The following is a 15,218-nucleotide window of genomic DNA, read 5'->3' on the forward strand; positions in this document are numbered from 1 at the left end:
AACCTAGGCAGTTAAGAGCCTAAGTTCTTGTAAGCTATCAAGTCTAGAAATTGTCTAAATAAGAAAGCGGTACCTACAGGTATTCGTGTCGAATCGAACTCTCCGTTTTGGTGGAATCTAGGTTATGAATCGAAGTGCATCTGGAAGCAGCAAGTCAGTTTGAGAAGGATCCGAGTCGAGTCTGGGCATCGACGTATTGTAACACAAGAAAGAGATAAGCTCGAACGCGTGTTAAATTACGACGCGACGCAACACAGATCAAGACTCCTTGTCCATCCCATACAACGAGAGCCATGATTTAACGGGATACGCACAGCTTAGAGGGATTCTGGTGGCTGGCTTCGAGACTCGATTGAAATTCATTATTGATACGGTATTAAGACAGACTTTTCTTTAGAATACGGTATTGTAGCGTTCGATCCAGATTGAGGCGGTATTAGAAGTGAGTATGCACATAGGGCGATGCAGTTCATCAAGGTGGCCAATATAGGGTTTGCTGGGACACGATTTATCCTGTCGCGTCGCTATAATACTATATTGAAGTAGTTGAGACAAACTTGGTGATACTAAAAGATTTGAAGTTATCTGCGCAAACCCCTTTAAAGCTATGCTCTCCATGCCGGTGGAGTAAGTATCGATGCTTTAAATCGATTATACGGATTATATAACATACTCCTCTTTAACTTGACCCGGTAGCAATATACCGCTCCCTATCAAAATCCGGTGGTGAACTAAACTTCCCCTCAACCACCCTCCCATTCTCGAAATTCCTCTTCAAACTCTTCCACTCCAACCTCCAAGTTGTCCCCTCCCTCACAACATCACCCCATAGCTCTAACATTTCAAATCTATCCCGCAACCTATTCTTCGGTATAGAATAAAGTCTAAACTCCACGCTCTCCAACTTATCCATCCCAGAATTTAACCAAAAGGTTACCGCTTCTATCACCACACCGATGGATAATTTATCTGCAGGATGAGATTCATTTCTTGTTCCTCTTCTAGATCTAGTTGTGTGGAGATTTGTGATTTCGTCTCTCATGGGTGCTTCGATAATCACCGTTTTTAGTTTGGACATTCTGGTCAATTCCGTGAATTTTCTGGTTAGTACTTCCCTCCTCGCCGGAATATGAAGACCAGTCGAACTCGAAAAAATCAATTCAAACCGCTCCACATTCGGAACCTTCCTCACCACCTCCATGAGATGGGGAATATAATATTCCGTATCAATCTCCAACGAGAAATCTTTAACATTCGAATATACAACTTCCGGAAAAACCGAATACCGGCGATAATCATTGGAGAAAAAAATCGGCGGGACCGCCGAAACTTCTAGCTTCTCCAGAGATTTTGCGGTTGAACTCGCTGCGGCGCCGAATATTCCGAATCCTATGGGGTCGGGGAAATGGATATTGTAGCGTTTTCCAGGTGGAGTAACCACCCTCAACTCCTTCAAAGAAGTTGGAAATAAGTCGTCGCTGTCTCCCCAGGGATCCAGCCATTCTTCACCCTCCATACAGAGGATTACGAACTCCCAATTCTCATTCGACATTTGGTAGAACGAAGCAATATCTGTATCAAACTCAACAGTTGGGTTGATACCCCCTTCCCCCGGAAAGTCGATTTCCAGAGTTAAACTTTTGAGTTTTTTATACAATGAAAACCTGGAGAATCCCAGAAGAGTTGACCCCAGGATTCGTTTGTCCATATCGAAGGTTGCGGAGGGTGCGTTCGTCTCCGGTGAGAACACGATCTTGAGAGATGTGACATTGGGAAACGTGCTATCAAGATCGGTGCCTTCGATACAGGCACGGGTAAAGGTGCAAATAGCATCGTAACCTCCGATCCCACTATTTGCGGTGTCCAAAGTGAGATGTTGGACAAGCCCTCCTAATTGACCGAGGCTGCCACCGCGTTGAAAGGCTACGATTGATTCCGGATAGAGCCTGACGCTACGGAAGAGGCGGTGGATAGCGAGAACGCGAAATGATTTTAAGGTCAGAGAGAGGTTTCTTATATCCTTGACGGGTAGATACGAGACAATGGAAAGAAAGAGTTCGGGTGGTATCGAGCTGAAAGATACTTGCGCGGACATTTTACGTAATTGATAGATTTTGTAATCGGTAACTGAGGAAGCAAAGTTATATGGAAAGCGGGTATTAACGTATGATGCTAGAAATTTCAAGGGCAGGTGGCCAGGTCGAGATTCAATAGTCTCATAGGGCACCCCTGCTTATAGCCACGCGGGACGACCTAACTATCGAGATAGACAACAGGAACGAAGAGCGAACGATGGAGCCTAGGCGCGTCTGAAGCCGAGGGGTTTGAGAAACAACCTCGTACTTCGCGAAGCCTCTAGCGACAAAAGCGAACCATTTTACAACATTGACAACTCAGAATCGCGGTCGTCCTCTCATGTCTATTCTAATAGAGAGCGCCCTGGCCTCGAGACTAATTAATGCTTTGATATGTTGTCTCTATATCATAAAGTGAAAGAAGTAATGACCATAGAATGCACAAGAGCGGATATCCAAATGCCAGGCTAACATATCCACTTACTAACGGTATAATCGACTCATTCAGCTTAGAAACCATACGCAATGCAATTATAAGATGCAAGAATTCACACGATTCCACAATGACTACTTATCTGACCTCGGGGCTACTTACTTGTACTACGTACTTATCCCAACCGAAGTATTCTCAACCGTCCACTCCAACTTCGGCCTCCTGTTCTCCCACCTAACCCTACAAACCCACCCAGGCCCCACCGCAGAATCAACTTCATCCTCCAACTCCTTCCTCTCAAAAACCACCTTCTCCAACCCATCCGCTCCATTCTCAATCCAATAAATCACCAACTCCGCCAGTCTCTCAATAATATCCTTAGGAACCTCTCCTAGCTCCTTCCTCCTCCCGGTACTAATATTCTCCCCCTCCTGCCCCACCCTAACCGGTATCATAAACGTCTTGAGTCCCTTAATCTTCTCCATTTTTTCCAATACCCCTCTTCTCCAACCCGCCGATACCCCCTTGGCAGGTACTAAATACCCTTCTCCACCGGCTGTGGTGACAACTAGTAACAATGATTTCAAATCCACAAACCTTCTTCCGATCTCTTCCATAAACCCGGGGACATCGAAGGAAGCCATGTTGACCCATATCTCCTCTACCCCTCTTTGAACCCTAACCTCATCCATCCTACCCGATGGGACGAGATCAATGGACTCCCCGGCGGAGATATACTCCAGCACCACTTTATCCGGTTTCCCGCCCATACACGCCAGAACCTCAAATATATCAACCTTTCTGCGATATGTAACTCTCCTCCTAGGCTTGAAGTGAATAAGCCTAACATCCCTTAACCCCGGTGCAACAGCCACCATATCTTTTACACCGTCATAATCATCCCTTCCGAATTCCAAGATATTCTCCAAAAATTTTTCCTCTTCTTCGGATAAATAACTCAGTTTATCCTCCGGTTTTATTTCTGACCCTTCTTCCACGGGTTCATCAAAGACTCCGTGACGGTCTTCCCATAGTTTTATCACGAAATCAACCCACCGGATTCTCTTCCAAAAGCCCAGTTTTCTTAACGATAAAAATATGGCTTTGATAAACCGTGTGTCTAAGGCACTGAGCGAATCCAATGGGCCGGTGTTGACAACAGCACTTGTTCTGTCGTAGCGTATTTGTCCGTAACTAACCTTTACCCTCCTGGCAGCTTTAAAAACTCCCAACCCTCCTTCCTCCCCATCTTCTCTAGTTGCATACATACACTCCCTCATAAATGTGCACAACGCACTCGCAGTCCTCAAAAACCTCGTCCGTATCACAATCCCAAATACTGCATCAGCGATGTGATGTAAGCTTCCACCCTTTTGAAAGGCTTTTAGTGCATCATAAGTGATGTTGATGTGTTTGAAGATTCGACGGATAGCGAGGGAATGGCAGCGTTTGGAGCAGAGGGAGAATTCTTTCATGTTGTAGAGGGGGAGGAAGTCCAGGGTGTGCAAGACGATTTCGGGGGGGATGGCGAGGATTGTGGTGGGCTTTTCGGGGTCGTAGACCCATTGGGGTTCAGGTTCCGGTTCGGGCTCTGCGGGTGCTTCTTCCGGTGGGGTGGCATCGTTTGTTTCGGTTTGAGGTGGCTGGGCGGTATCATCTCTTGCTGGTTCTGCAGGTGGAGCTTCGTTCTCGACGGGTGCTGGTGCGGCGGGATCGTTTTCACCCGGGACTGGTGGATCGTTTTCAACCAGCGCCGCAGCATTATTTTCAACTGGTACCGCAGCTTCCTCTCCACCTGCAACCGCCGTTTCATTGCCTTCTGCGGCTACCCGTGCAGCCTCCTCTGGAATCGCTACCGGTGCTACATCATCAATAACTACTCCCACGCCCTCCTCAGTAGTTAATGCCGCATTCTCCTCCACAGCCGGTAATACACCCTCCTCTGCAACTCCAGTTATATTTTCCACAGCAACTGCCTCGACGACCTCGTTAGGAACCTCCTCTCTACCAACAATCCGCTCCACACCCTCTCCCTCTAACACCGTAATCTCCCTCATAGAAGGCGTAGAAGGCTCACTCGACGTTGGAGTATCATGCAAAATAGTGGCATCTACCCCCGATGAGGAGGAAGTGGAAGGACGATCTTCGTGTCCGTTTCCTTCTACACTGGACGAAGAGGAAGTAGAAGGACGACCTTCGCGTTCATCTTGGAGTTCGGGTGAAGGTATGACTTCATTTATTGTCGAGGGTGCAATACGGCCTTGGTCTGTGGATGGTGAAGGGGTGCTGCTATCACTAGGAGGAAGAGCCTCGTTTATAGACGTAGAGGACGAAGTATCATTCGTAAAAGTTGAAGACCTTGAACTTGTCGAGGCTAGAGTATCATTTGTAGAAACTACAGCCCCGTTTTCAACTGATGGTAGTACCGTTTCATTTGAAACTGGAGGTATAGGTATAGCTGCAGCAGTTGCGGCCTCGTTTTCGGCTGTAGCTACCGGTGTAGCCTCGTTCGTAGACGTCGACATTGTGGAAAACAAAGCTGGTTGTACGAAATTGTTTTTTTTTTATAGAAGAAATTCAAAAGGATAAGGATACTTTAGAACATCTTAACGTTACTATAGACAAGATCAAAATCAAAAGATAACAAGAAATCAAGGCTCCCAAAAATCCAGAAATTTATACTAACAGAGGAGGGGCGGGCAAAATACAGAGAAAGCCCCGTCAGCAAAAAATAGCCCCTCGATTGCCGATTCGATCCAAACAATTCAAAAAGCGCATAAGAAAGTAAGAAAAAATTAGACAAAGAACCAGCTATCCGTACGTAGGATTCGCGTATACGAATCCAAAAGGTGGGGAGGGAGCTGTCAAAAGGATCCAGGCTCACCGGATCCTAATTCGCCCGCGTACAAACCTTGGTCCGCAAATATGTACGTACAAGCATCATGCATATCCCATTCAATGAATAAACCGAAACGACTCCTTCGATGCCCGTAACAAGGATGAAAAAGTGGATCCCCAGCTCCCGGTTGTTGTGAAAAAGAGTCATCTAGAAAATTTTGGTGTCCATGGACGAATAATATTTTAATACTAGCCCTGGAGGTTTCGAAGCGCATGCGAGTACCGAGCCGTATGGTTGTTCGTGCACAAGATTCTCAATGACACAGCTCACACCCAACTATAATATTTCACATGAGAGCCAAGCGAGCAAGCTTCCCAGCAAGCTACCATCATCACCATCTCGGCACGACTACCGCTCAGGTAGCTTCAGTATATCTCTCGGTTCAATCGATTCTATTCATTCGTTCCAAACCTCCCCGTTCTAAAGCTGACAGGTACATCTAAGAACCGAAAATGTAAGTAATAAACCCTTCCAACATATCGCCCTCTAACCATCCCATCTTCATCTCTTTTTTATTACAATCAAGAATAATAAAAAAAGGAATTCTCCATATAAAAATAAAAAAAAGATAATAACCGAAAAATCTCCTTGCAGCAATCAATATTCCGTTCCACAAAAAAAGAACACCAGAAAAAAAAAACCAATTTCCCTTCTTTATTTCCTTTTTATCAAAGTTTTACTCAACAGTAACCGACTTGGCCAAGTTTCTGGGGAAGTCCACATTAAGGCCCTCAAGAACAGCCAGCCAGTAGGCAATCAGCTGCAGGGGAAGAACGTTCAGGATACCCTGTAGCACATCGACTGTCTGGGGGACCTCAATACGCTCGCATTGCTCGAGGGCAAAGGCTTCGTCTCCCTGTGCGCATATCACAATAGGACGGCCGCCACGGGCGATAACTGTATTCAAAGATTCGTCAGCATTTACTCCATCATCTAAAAGAGGTGGGGAAAGAAACATACCCTGCTGGTAAGCATTCAACGACTTGGCGAAGATATCATCCCTGGTCAAAATCATGATGATCGGCAAGTTCTCATCAACGAGCGCCAAAACACCATGCTTCAATTCACCGGACATGACGGCTTCGCAATGCAAGTACGAAATTTCCTTGATCTTCAAGGCACCTTCAAGTGCAGTTGCGAACTGGTGGCCACGTCCCAACAACAACAGCGACTTCTGGCCTTGGAAGAACCTCTTGCATATCTCCTTGATGGCATTATCCTGATCCAGGAGAGTCTTTATCTGTCCTGAAATACGGCCAAGACCTTCCATGATCTCCTCTCGTCTCTTCGACTTGGATGCTCGATCCTCGCTCAAGCTCAACGCGAACATGACAAGTGCGATGTATTGAGATGTGTACGCCTTAGTCGAGGCAACACCGATCTCGGGTCCAGCATTAATGTGAACACCGCAATGTGTGAGCAGGGAGATGGAAGAACCGACAACGTTGACAATGCCAACGCAGAGAGCGCCCCTCTCCAAGCAGAATCTCAAAGCCATAAGGGAATCTGCGGTCTCACCGGACTGCGAAACGAAGACGCAGGTATCGTCTCGGAAGACGGGGGCCTGTCGATCCAAAAAGTCGGAAGCCAATTCAACCGCGATGGGGATTTCGGTCAACTCTTCAAAGATACCACGGACGGCCATGCAAGAGTGATAGGAGGTACCGCATGCGATGAAAATGATCCGTCGGCAACGTCTGATGGTGGAAATAAATCTACTAAGTCCGCCGAGAGTCACCGTCTTGTTTTCGAGATCCAGACGACCACGCATGGTGTTGACGACGGACTCTGGCTGCTCAAAGATTTCCTTCTGCATGAAGTGCTCGAATTTACCCTTCATGATCTCCTGAAGCTCCATCTCGAGAGTCTGGATGCTGCGAACGGCACTGGTGGTTCCTTCATCCTTCTTCATGCGATGGATGTTGAGCTGACCCTCGTGGATGTGAGCAATATCGTCGTCCTCGAGGTAGAGAACCTTCTTGGTGTGTTCGATGATGGCGGAGGGATCGGAGCTGAGGAAGAACTCGGCGGGTTCGGGCAAGCCATTATCGCTGAGGAACGCGCGAGATTGCGACCTGTGGAGGAGGGACTTGTCGGGAGGAGCGAGGAGGGTGTTTGATTTTTTGGCGGCGAGGTTGTGGCTGGCCTTTTCGGGGGAGAGGGCGGCACCCTCTAGCTCGGAGTATTCGACATCAACAAAGTCGACCTTAAGCTTCTTGCTTGTCTTTACACCGATAACGAGCGGGGAACCCCTTCTGGCGGCGATGACCTCATGCGGGAAGTGAGTCGACTTAATCAGCAGACCGAAAGCGCCTTCCAGCTCCTTAATAACGGCTTTGGCGAGAGAGGTAAAGTCGATACCATTGTTTGTATCGTAAATGAACTTGGCCAACTTTGCAATACACTCGGTATCGGTTTCGGTCTCGAACTTGAGGCCTTTAGCCTCGAGAACGGACTTGAGTTCCTTGTAGTTGGTGATGATACCGTTGTGGACGACGGTGAATTCGAAATTTGGGTCGGATCTGTTTTGTTCAAGCCGTCAGACCATGTTTTGCTATACATCGTTGTGTAGTAGCTGGTATTTCTACCGCTACCTCTACACGTGTTTCGGTTAAAAATTACCTATGAGGATGGCAGTTGAGACGGGATGGCTTTCCGTGGGTGGCCCAACGGGTGTGAGAAATAGCGGCGTGGGAGAAAAAAGTAGCCTCTGGGTCGGGATTGGCCTCCTCGATAAGTTGACGGAGCTTGATGACCTTGCCGACTTCCTTGAAGGAGAAGGTTTCGCCTTCCTTATCACCGTCGATAACGAGACCAGCGGAATCGTAGCCTCTGTACTCGAGCCTCGAGAGACCTGTTTTTCTCTTCAGTCAGTCACCGGTTAATACATCCGAGAATTCACGGTATTTGGCATTGGGCGGTAACAACACACAAGGGTGTGCAAGCACAGACACGCCTAGAATAGCGGGGCACGGCCACCAGCACCAAGCACCAGCCTAGTGCCAGCCCAGCACCAGCAAGGTGTATGTATGCGTAGCCGTAGAGCTGGTGGTACAGTGGATTCGAAGCTATCGCGGTGTGAAGACGAGAAAAGGGAGGGAGCTAGAACCGACCTTGGAGCACACACTCGAGAATGAACTTTCGGTCTCGTTCAACGAGATAGTTCAAGTATCCAAAGATTCCACTGCATGACGGTCAACCAGTCGGTCAGTCAATCAGCTAGCTACGCGTAGCAGACCAGAACAGCAGTTCGATTGACGGTGAACGGTGATTTCCAGCCGAATTGAAGCTCCAGACGGGACAATTGGGAGACATACCACATGTTGACTAGCTGATGATTATGAGATTAGACAATGGTGTTCGGAGGAGCGTGTTCGGCGGGGTAACAAGTAACAAGTAGATGAAGAGGAGGTTCCTGTTCTTGTTCAGGTGAAAAGTCGGGGAGAAGGAGAACGAGAAGGAGACCGGGATTAGCTGGTTCAGGTCGAGTCGGTTTTTATGCGGCAGTTGCTCCGGGCTGGTCTGCACCACAACTGGTTAGCTGTTTACCTCAGGTCAAGCAGAACAGCTGAGAAAACAAGCTGAGATAACTTTCTATAAGATCAAGGAATGGAAGAGAGTAAAAAGACAGGAGGAGAGGAGCTAATTTATAGCCGAGCTGAGGAGCTTGTTTACGCTTTGGACCATACAGCTTCTCCTTCTTCTTCTAAGCAAATGACGGGTCTCTTGATTGCTCACTCTCTTTTGTCCTAGCAAGCAGACCGACAGACGGGCAGAGAACAAGAGTGGCAGGTGGTGGTGAAGTCAAGTGGGTTTCTGTATAAAACAGCCAGTGCTTCACCAGGTTCCATTCAATTGCCTCCAGCAGGCACGTTGGTGGATAGCTTGCCTCGTCCAATAGCTAGAAGCCGATAGGGCTGATGGCTGGCTGACAAGCGAAGCAACCACAAGTTTCCCTTTATCCCAGCTGTCTCCCCCCCCTCTTCTTCTCCAATTTCTTACCTATATTCTGTGGAGTATAGGATTCTTTTTCTTCGGTATTTTTAACTAAATCGGCAGAGGAAAGGAATAACGGGAATGGGAAAAGGAATACGGGCTGAAAAGCCACAGTCCAAGGCGGATTATAAGCTGAGCTGAGCTGATCTGACTGGCACAGCTGGAGCTGGAGATATCTCTGGAAAGTCGTAGAAATTCAAATTCAATCGATCGGATAGAATACCGTGTCCTCCTCTTCCCTCTATCTTCGAGCACTTTGGATATAGAGCTATAGATATCCTTATGTAATGGATTCGATTGGAATGTAAGGAATGCAAACTAACGAACTTACCCCGATCGCTTATGTCTCGCGCACACAATAGTATAGTTACTAGTCTGCACGATATCTCATAAAAGATCGTACTGGTACTGCTGAATGAATGAAAAATAATCTCACATCAGTCAGGGACATCCCCTCCCCTCTTTATACCCATTTCACCAACCGCGCGAACCCCATCTAGAATACTATACTGTCCCATCCCATATGCCACCGTCTCTACATTCCGATGCCCGCTGTCTCGTAAACTTACTCTTTCTTTTTCCTCAAGGAAGCAAGATTGCACACTGCTATTTTCAGAGCCATGGGGTCCTGGGCCCCACCCCAAAAAGAAATGGACAAAAGTTCACCTTTTTTCTTTTTCGAGACTTCTTCGCGAACGGAAACTTGCAGACAACCAAAAAAAACCATCATACTCCCCATATTGATGGGCAAGGCAATGGGGCCAATCCTAGGTGACATCTGCATCGACTCCTCCATGTGAAATTCCAGCCGATATACACACATTCCAGACAGTGTGCAGTCGGCCACGCACATGCCACTCCCTCGCTCACGCAGCTTTGCTATTCCATCTGTAGACAACCCAGTAAACGCCTCTGCAAGCTGCATATTATTCATCTTTAGCATCGACAATCCCATTGAGTTCTCCCTCTGAATCCATTTCCAAGAGGGAAGCCTCGCCGAACAAGCTTTGATCAATCGGCCACAAGACGACCTCGCGATCAACCGCAAGCAGGCCCTCGTTTCAACCTGCCGGAACCAGTATTTGCACAGCACGCCCAACAAGTCCCAACATCTCCCCAAAATTCACCATTTTCTTCTCCCATCAATGCGATCATAGACATATGGAAGACAGACCACACGGCATCGCCGACAAAGGAGGCGTTGAGGTATACTCCAGGAAGAAGGAAGGTAGAGCTGGGACCTTCTCAAGCTTAAGATACTATATTTACCCACACTCTAAAGCTCAAATGTCACCTCTCAATCTCCCAAGTCCAGACGGTAGCATATTTTTGTCTCAACTTTTCGGGCCAGTACCACCTGCAAGGAACCACCAAGGAACCAGCCGAAGATTTTTCTTGTGCTGAAAGCTAAGACAAACCAATTGAAAAGAAAAGTCAATTATAGATCTTTTTCGCCACTTATGATGTAAATGGTCGATATAACCACTTTAAGCTCTTGAATACTAGGATACGACTCTGATAGGGGGGTTTGGAGATAAAGATACCGAAATGTATGGAAGAAAAGACCCTGTCCGCATGTTCCTTCGTTGACGGCATCTCGCAGGATGTTTAATTGCGGTGGGGCCCTGGGAGCTAAGCCTCACGGTATGATCCGGAATACCACAACAACGCAAAAACTCGAATTGACAGAGTATCAACTTCGAAGGGTCCCAACTATCAATATCAAAATCTATAATATACCTCACCGCAATAGATAATACCGATATGCAATATAAACTATAACGAGCACAATTCACGTAGAACCTCTGTATAGTAGCGAAGTAGTCGCCCGCAATTCCATAAATAGCAAATAATTCTCCGTCACATGGCATCCTCCATCCGCATAGACGCCTATCCTGGAAATCCTATTTCGAGACATATTTACCACTGCGCTGATATTTCCCTCCCTCTTCCTCTATCCACCCCACGGGACTTCATCTCCGCCAGCCGAAACCATCGCGATACCGTCTCACCATCCCCATACGTTTCGCAATTACAATACCCTGTTCCTTTTAAACTACTTACACAAACCAATGCGTACCAAACGATAACCTTTTCCACACGTGCAATAAACAATAACAAAAAGATGTCCCCAAAACGGACGGGCTCAGCCACCCTAAAATCTCGCCCCTCCAGATCCAGAATCACAAAATCTTCATATTCAACACCAAAAACAACTACCCCGCGAAAGACGAAGTCTAGATCGTCTACGAATACTAGGCCCGATGTTACACCGTCCAAGTCGGCGCCTATGAGAAGTGGGCCCCTGTTACAACCCATCCTATTAACCCATCCATTATCTGATCAATTGTATGAATATTTATAACAGCCCGCCAAAAGAAGAAAGTAAGCACCTCAGGCACACCCATCTCCCCAATCCACGACTCTCCAGAACTTTCGCATAGTCCTCCACCGCCACGGCCAGATCATACAACTCCAAACGTTAATACCAGGAAGCTACGGGGTCGTATGGCCTTGGAATTGTAAGAAGTGTTACTCAGCAAGTAAGAGGGGTTTTTTCGGGGTGAGTATAGATTTGGAAATTTTGATACGAAGCCGGCGAATAAGAGGAAGGCGGGACGGGAAAGGGGGCCGAAGACGCGATTCGATACTATTATGGTTATGTTTACTTGTTCGGTCTAGATGTGGGAGACACGTAGGTTGCATACTGCAATGGAAGTGTTTATTAAAAGCGCTGGATAAAGACGGCAGAGAAGTACAATACATGCATTGCGAAAAAAGAAAACTCGGATTAATGAAATCAAGTCAACGGAATGAAACATATCCTGCAATTGCAGTAAATTTTAGAAACGCCGTTATAGTACCCCCCCCCTCCCCCCGGTTTTTGCCTTTGCTTTCCTGGATCTTTGTCCGGTGGATAAGGCAGACATGATAATTCGAAATCTAATAATTAATATATCTATGAAATCGTTCGATCGATAGTAATGATGCTGGCATTAAATTACTTGCTTCCCATCTTCCAGCGCCAGGACCATCGAGTCGGGTTTGGCGGCCGTGTTGGGGACGGACTTCTTAGCTTCCGCCGTTGTCATTGTCGCATCCCCGACGTTAAGATTCTTCGCCTTCGCTTCCATTAACATCTCCACCGTCACATTCGACCCTAAAACTCCGTTAGCACCCCATCTATAAAATCAATTGTAAAGAAACATACCACCACAAACAATCACAACCACCAAACTATCCTCCCTCAACTCCGGACACGCCCTCCTCAACGCCCCATTATAAACCGTAGCGACACTAACCCCACAAGCATCCTCAACCAACAACCTCTCATCCTCCGCAAGTTTAACACACCCCATCAACGCCTCATCATCACTCAGCACCACACTCCTAACATCCAACCCCGCATCTCTCCCACCGTGTCTAGCATATTCCCAAGTTTGTTTGCTAACCCTTCTGGCACCTAGACTAGTTGCTCGGGAAGTTATGGCGGGTAACATGTGGTGTTCGTCGAGGAGCATTGATGTGGCGAGCGAATCGGCACCACGGGTTTCGACGGCGACGATGGGGACGGAGTCCCAGCCGTGGGCTTTCATGCCAGCTACTATTCCGTTGAAGAGGCCGCCGCCGCCGACGGAGAAGATTATGGCGTCGGGGATCGGATGGTCTTCGGGCAGTTGGGCGGCGAGTTCGGAGACTAAGGTTGAGTTTCCTTCCCAGACGTATGGATGGCTATAATTCCACCATTCCGTTACCAAAAAAACTCTCCTCCTGTGGGCAGTGTATGATAAGGAAGGGAGGGATTCTTACTCAAAAGGCGGACAATAAACCGCCCCATCATCCACACTCATCAACTCCTCCCTCATATACTCGTCCGCCTCGATCAATCCATCCCCAAAGACATGAACATCAGCGTCCATATCCCTAATCTTATCCTTCATCAATTCGCTCGTTCGTTTGGAAACTACAACTGTTGTTGGAACTCCCAGCATTTTTCCAGCTGTGGCGGCGGCAAGACCGGCGTTTCCGCCTGAGGAGCAGTAGAAGCGGGCGCGGCTGGGGTCTGGGAGAGAGGCGAGGGAGCGGAGGTACATGTTCCCCATGCCGCGGGATTTGTAGGAGCCGGAGGGTTGGAGGTTTTCCAGTTTCATGAAGACTTTGCTGTTTTTTTATTTATTTCAAAGGTTAGTATTAGGTGTAATGGTTTCTGATAGTGAAAGTCTTACCATCCCGCAGCAAGGCTCATTGCCTTGGACTGCTTCAATGGTGTTTGACACCACGGGAGCTGTGGCTGTTGTGTAGAAGATGGGTATGTAATTGTCATCTTGTTGAAAGAAAGATGCTCAATCGAATTGTTGAAAATAGATATTAAACTGAAAAAAAGAAGAAGAATAAATCGAAGAAACAATCGGAACCAGTAGTCTATAAAAGAAACCCGTTCTAAATAAGAATAATGTAATGTCGCCTCGACGTTGAAAAATGATAAAATCTATCTCTTTCTCTCTCGTGGCCCTTTGGTTCTTTCGCCTTAGCGTTCTTTGTGTCGCAGTTCGAAAAATCCAACAAAGAGCCGTCCGTAGTAGAATGATATATGCGACGGTAAGCAAAGATAACTGGATAGATAGATAGACAGATAGATAATAAAACCCCCAATAACGAAAATGAATAAACCAGATAGATCCTTCACTCTAAAAATCCAAAAAGATGGTCTGCCAATATATATAATTCCACCGGAATATAACGGTACCCTACAGGTAACAGAGAAGGTTAAGGTTACTTTCCTTATCCCAAAGGTCACTTCACCATATTCTCCTGTTATCGCGAATTTTTAGAAAAAATTCCAAGACATAGAAGCACTGGGTCAGATCCCCTGAGCATACATAGTAGTATCGTTCACTTTCTTTTCTTTTTCTCACTTTCCTTCTGGTTCTAGGTAATTCACATAACGGCCCAGTTCCAGGCCCATCCCATCAGACTAAAGATAGGACCCTCCGAAATGCTCAAAAAGGCCCGGCCAAACGGCGAGAGGCCAACTTTAAATCCACAACGGTCAAGCTCCGATTCCTCCGAACTAAGCTATAGGAATACCTAATCAGACGACAAAAAGCAATGAGAGATATATCTTAACTGCCTAATTCAGAAAAAAATCCACAATCTTTAAGCAATTCTGCATCTGGAATAGACCTAGTTTGTTCGACGGGAGCTGTCATCGGTTGGCTTGCAATGAGCGAGAAAAAATCTGGGGTAAGCTTGAGAGTTTTTTTGGTGAAATGTTGGGGAACTCACCTTTACACAACTAAGTTATCAAAACTGGCCGTCGGAAAGTACGTTCCCATTGGATCAGTTCGCATATATACCTATGGATACATCACGAACGAAACCCCATGTCCCATTTTAAGGCTGCATCCATAAAAAATCCAATCTATGTATACACATTAGAATTCTAGGAACTCCCCAGACTTTTCTCTCTTATTTTTATTATTAAGACTTACCCCTGACATAATCAAATCGGAATACCACCAGCGGGCGCGGTTCGTACAAAAGCCTAGCGACGCATACGGACGGCAAATCCACAAGACCAGGATTTTGTTCTATGGGGTAATAGAATACGTAAACCTCGTGCTTGCATATATAGCTATGGGGTAAGAGAAACGTAAACGACATATAGAATCTGAAATGGTATTTTATCTGTGACTGAAAGGATTCGTTGGAACTAGGGAGCTTTTTTTTTTTTGGTAGGACGGTGGAGCACGAGGTCGGGCGAGTTGATAAGATTTGTCCGGCGTGCCTTTTCTAGAGCTCTATTATGCAAGAA

At 46.7% G+C, this 15,218-nt stretch overlaps 5 protein-coding genes across 5 annotated transcripts; 1 reads left to right on the forward strand and 4 right to left on the reverse strand.

The window, feature by feature from the left end:
• Positions 1-3: 3 nt before the first annotated feature.
• DFL_007909 (uncharacterized protein) lies at positions 4-2,095 on the reverse strand (the record flags this gene model as incomplete). The annotated part of the gene is made up of 3 exons (XM_067637562.1): positions 4-19; positions 78-140; positions 705-2,095. 3 exons carry the CDS (start codon positions 2,093-2,095, stop codon positions 4-6), a joined length of 1,470 nt encoding a protein of 489 aa, XP_067489067.1.
• A 580-nt stretch (positions 2,096-2,675) lies between these two features.
• On the reverse strand, positions 2,676-5,033 carry DFL_007910 (uncharacterized protein; the record flags this gene model as incomplete). Its single annotated transcript, XM_067637565.1, has 1 exon — positions 2,676-5,033. One exon carries the CDS (start codon positions 5,031-5,033, stop codon positions 2,676-2,678), a length of 2,358 nt encoding a protein of 785 aa, XP_067489068.1.
• Positions 5,034-6,083: 1,050 nt separating this feature from the next.
• Positions 6,084-8,729, reverse strand: DFL_007911 (uncharacterized protein; the record flags this gene model as incomplete). Its single annotated transcript, XM_067637566.1, has 5 exons — positions 6,084-6,304; positions 6,368-7,929; positions 8,030-8,261; positions 8,521-8,591; positions 8,725-8,729. The coding sequence occupies 5 exons, from the start codon at positions 8,727-8,729 to the stop codon at positions 6,084-6,086; spliced, it is 2,091 nt and encodes a 696-aa protein (XP_067489069.1).
• A 2,799-nt stretch (positions 8,730-11,528) lies between these two features.
• Positions 11,529-11,929, forward strand: DFL_007912 (uncharacterized protein; the record flags this gene model as incomplete). The annotated part of the gene is made up of 2 exons (XM_067637567.1): positions 11,529-11,700; positions 11,772-11,929. 2 exons carry the CDS (start codon positions 11,529-11,531, stop codon positions 11,927-11,929), a joined length of 330 nt encoding a protein of 109 aa, XP_067489070.1.
• Positions 11,930-12,399: 470 nt separating this feature from the next.
• DFL_007913 (uncharacterized protein) lies at positions 12,400-13,727 on the reverse strand (the record flags this gene model as incomplete). Its single annotated transcript, XM_067637568.1, has 4 exons — positions 12,400-12,563; positions 12,615-13,135; positions 13,214-13,564; positions 13,630-13,727. 4 exons carry the CDS (start codon positions 13,725-13,727, stop codon positions 12,400-12,402), a joined length of 1,134 nt encoding a protein of 377 aa, XP_067489071.1.
• Positions 13,728-15,218: the final 1,491 nt, after the last annotated feature.

This window comes from Arthrobotrys flagrans (genome assembly GCF_004000055.1).
Source record: "Arthrobotrys flagrans strain CBS H-5679 chromosome Unknown unitig_8, whole genome shotgun sequence".
NCBI lineage: Eukaryota > Fungi > Ascomycota > Orbiliomycetes > Orbiliales > Orbiliaceae > Arthrobotrys > Arthrobotrys flagrans.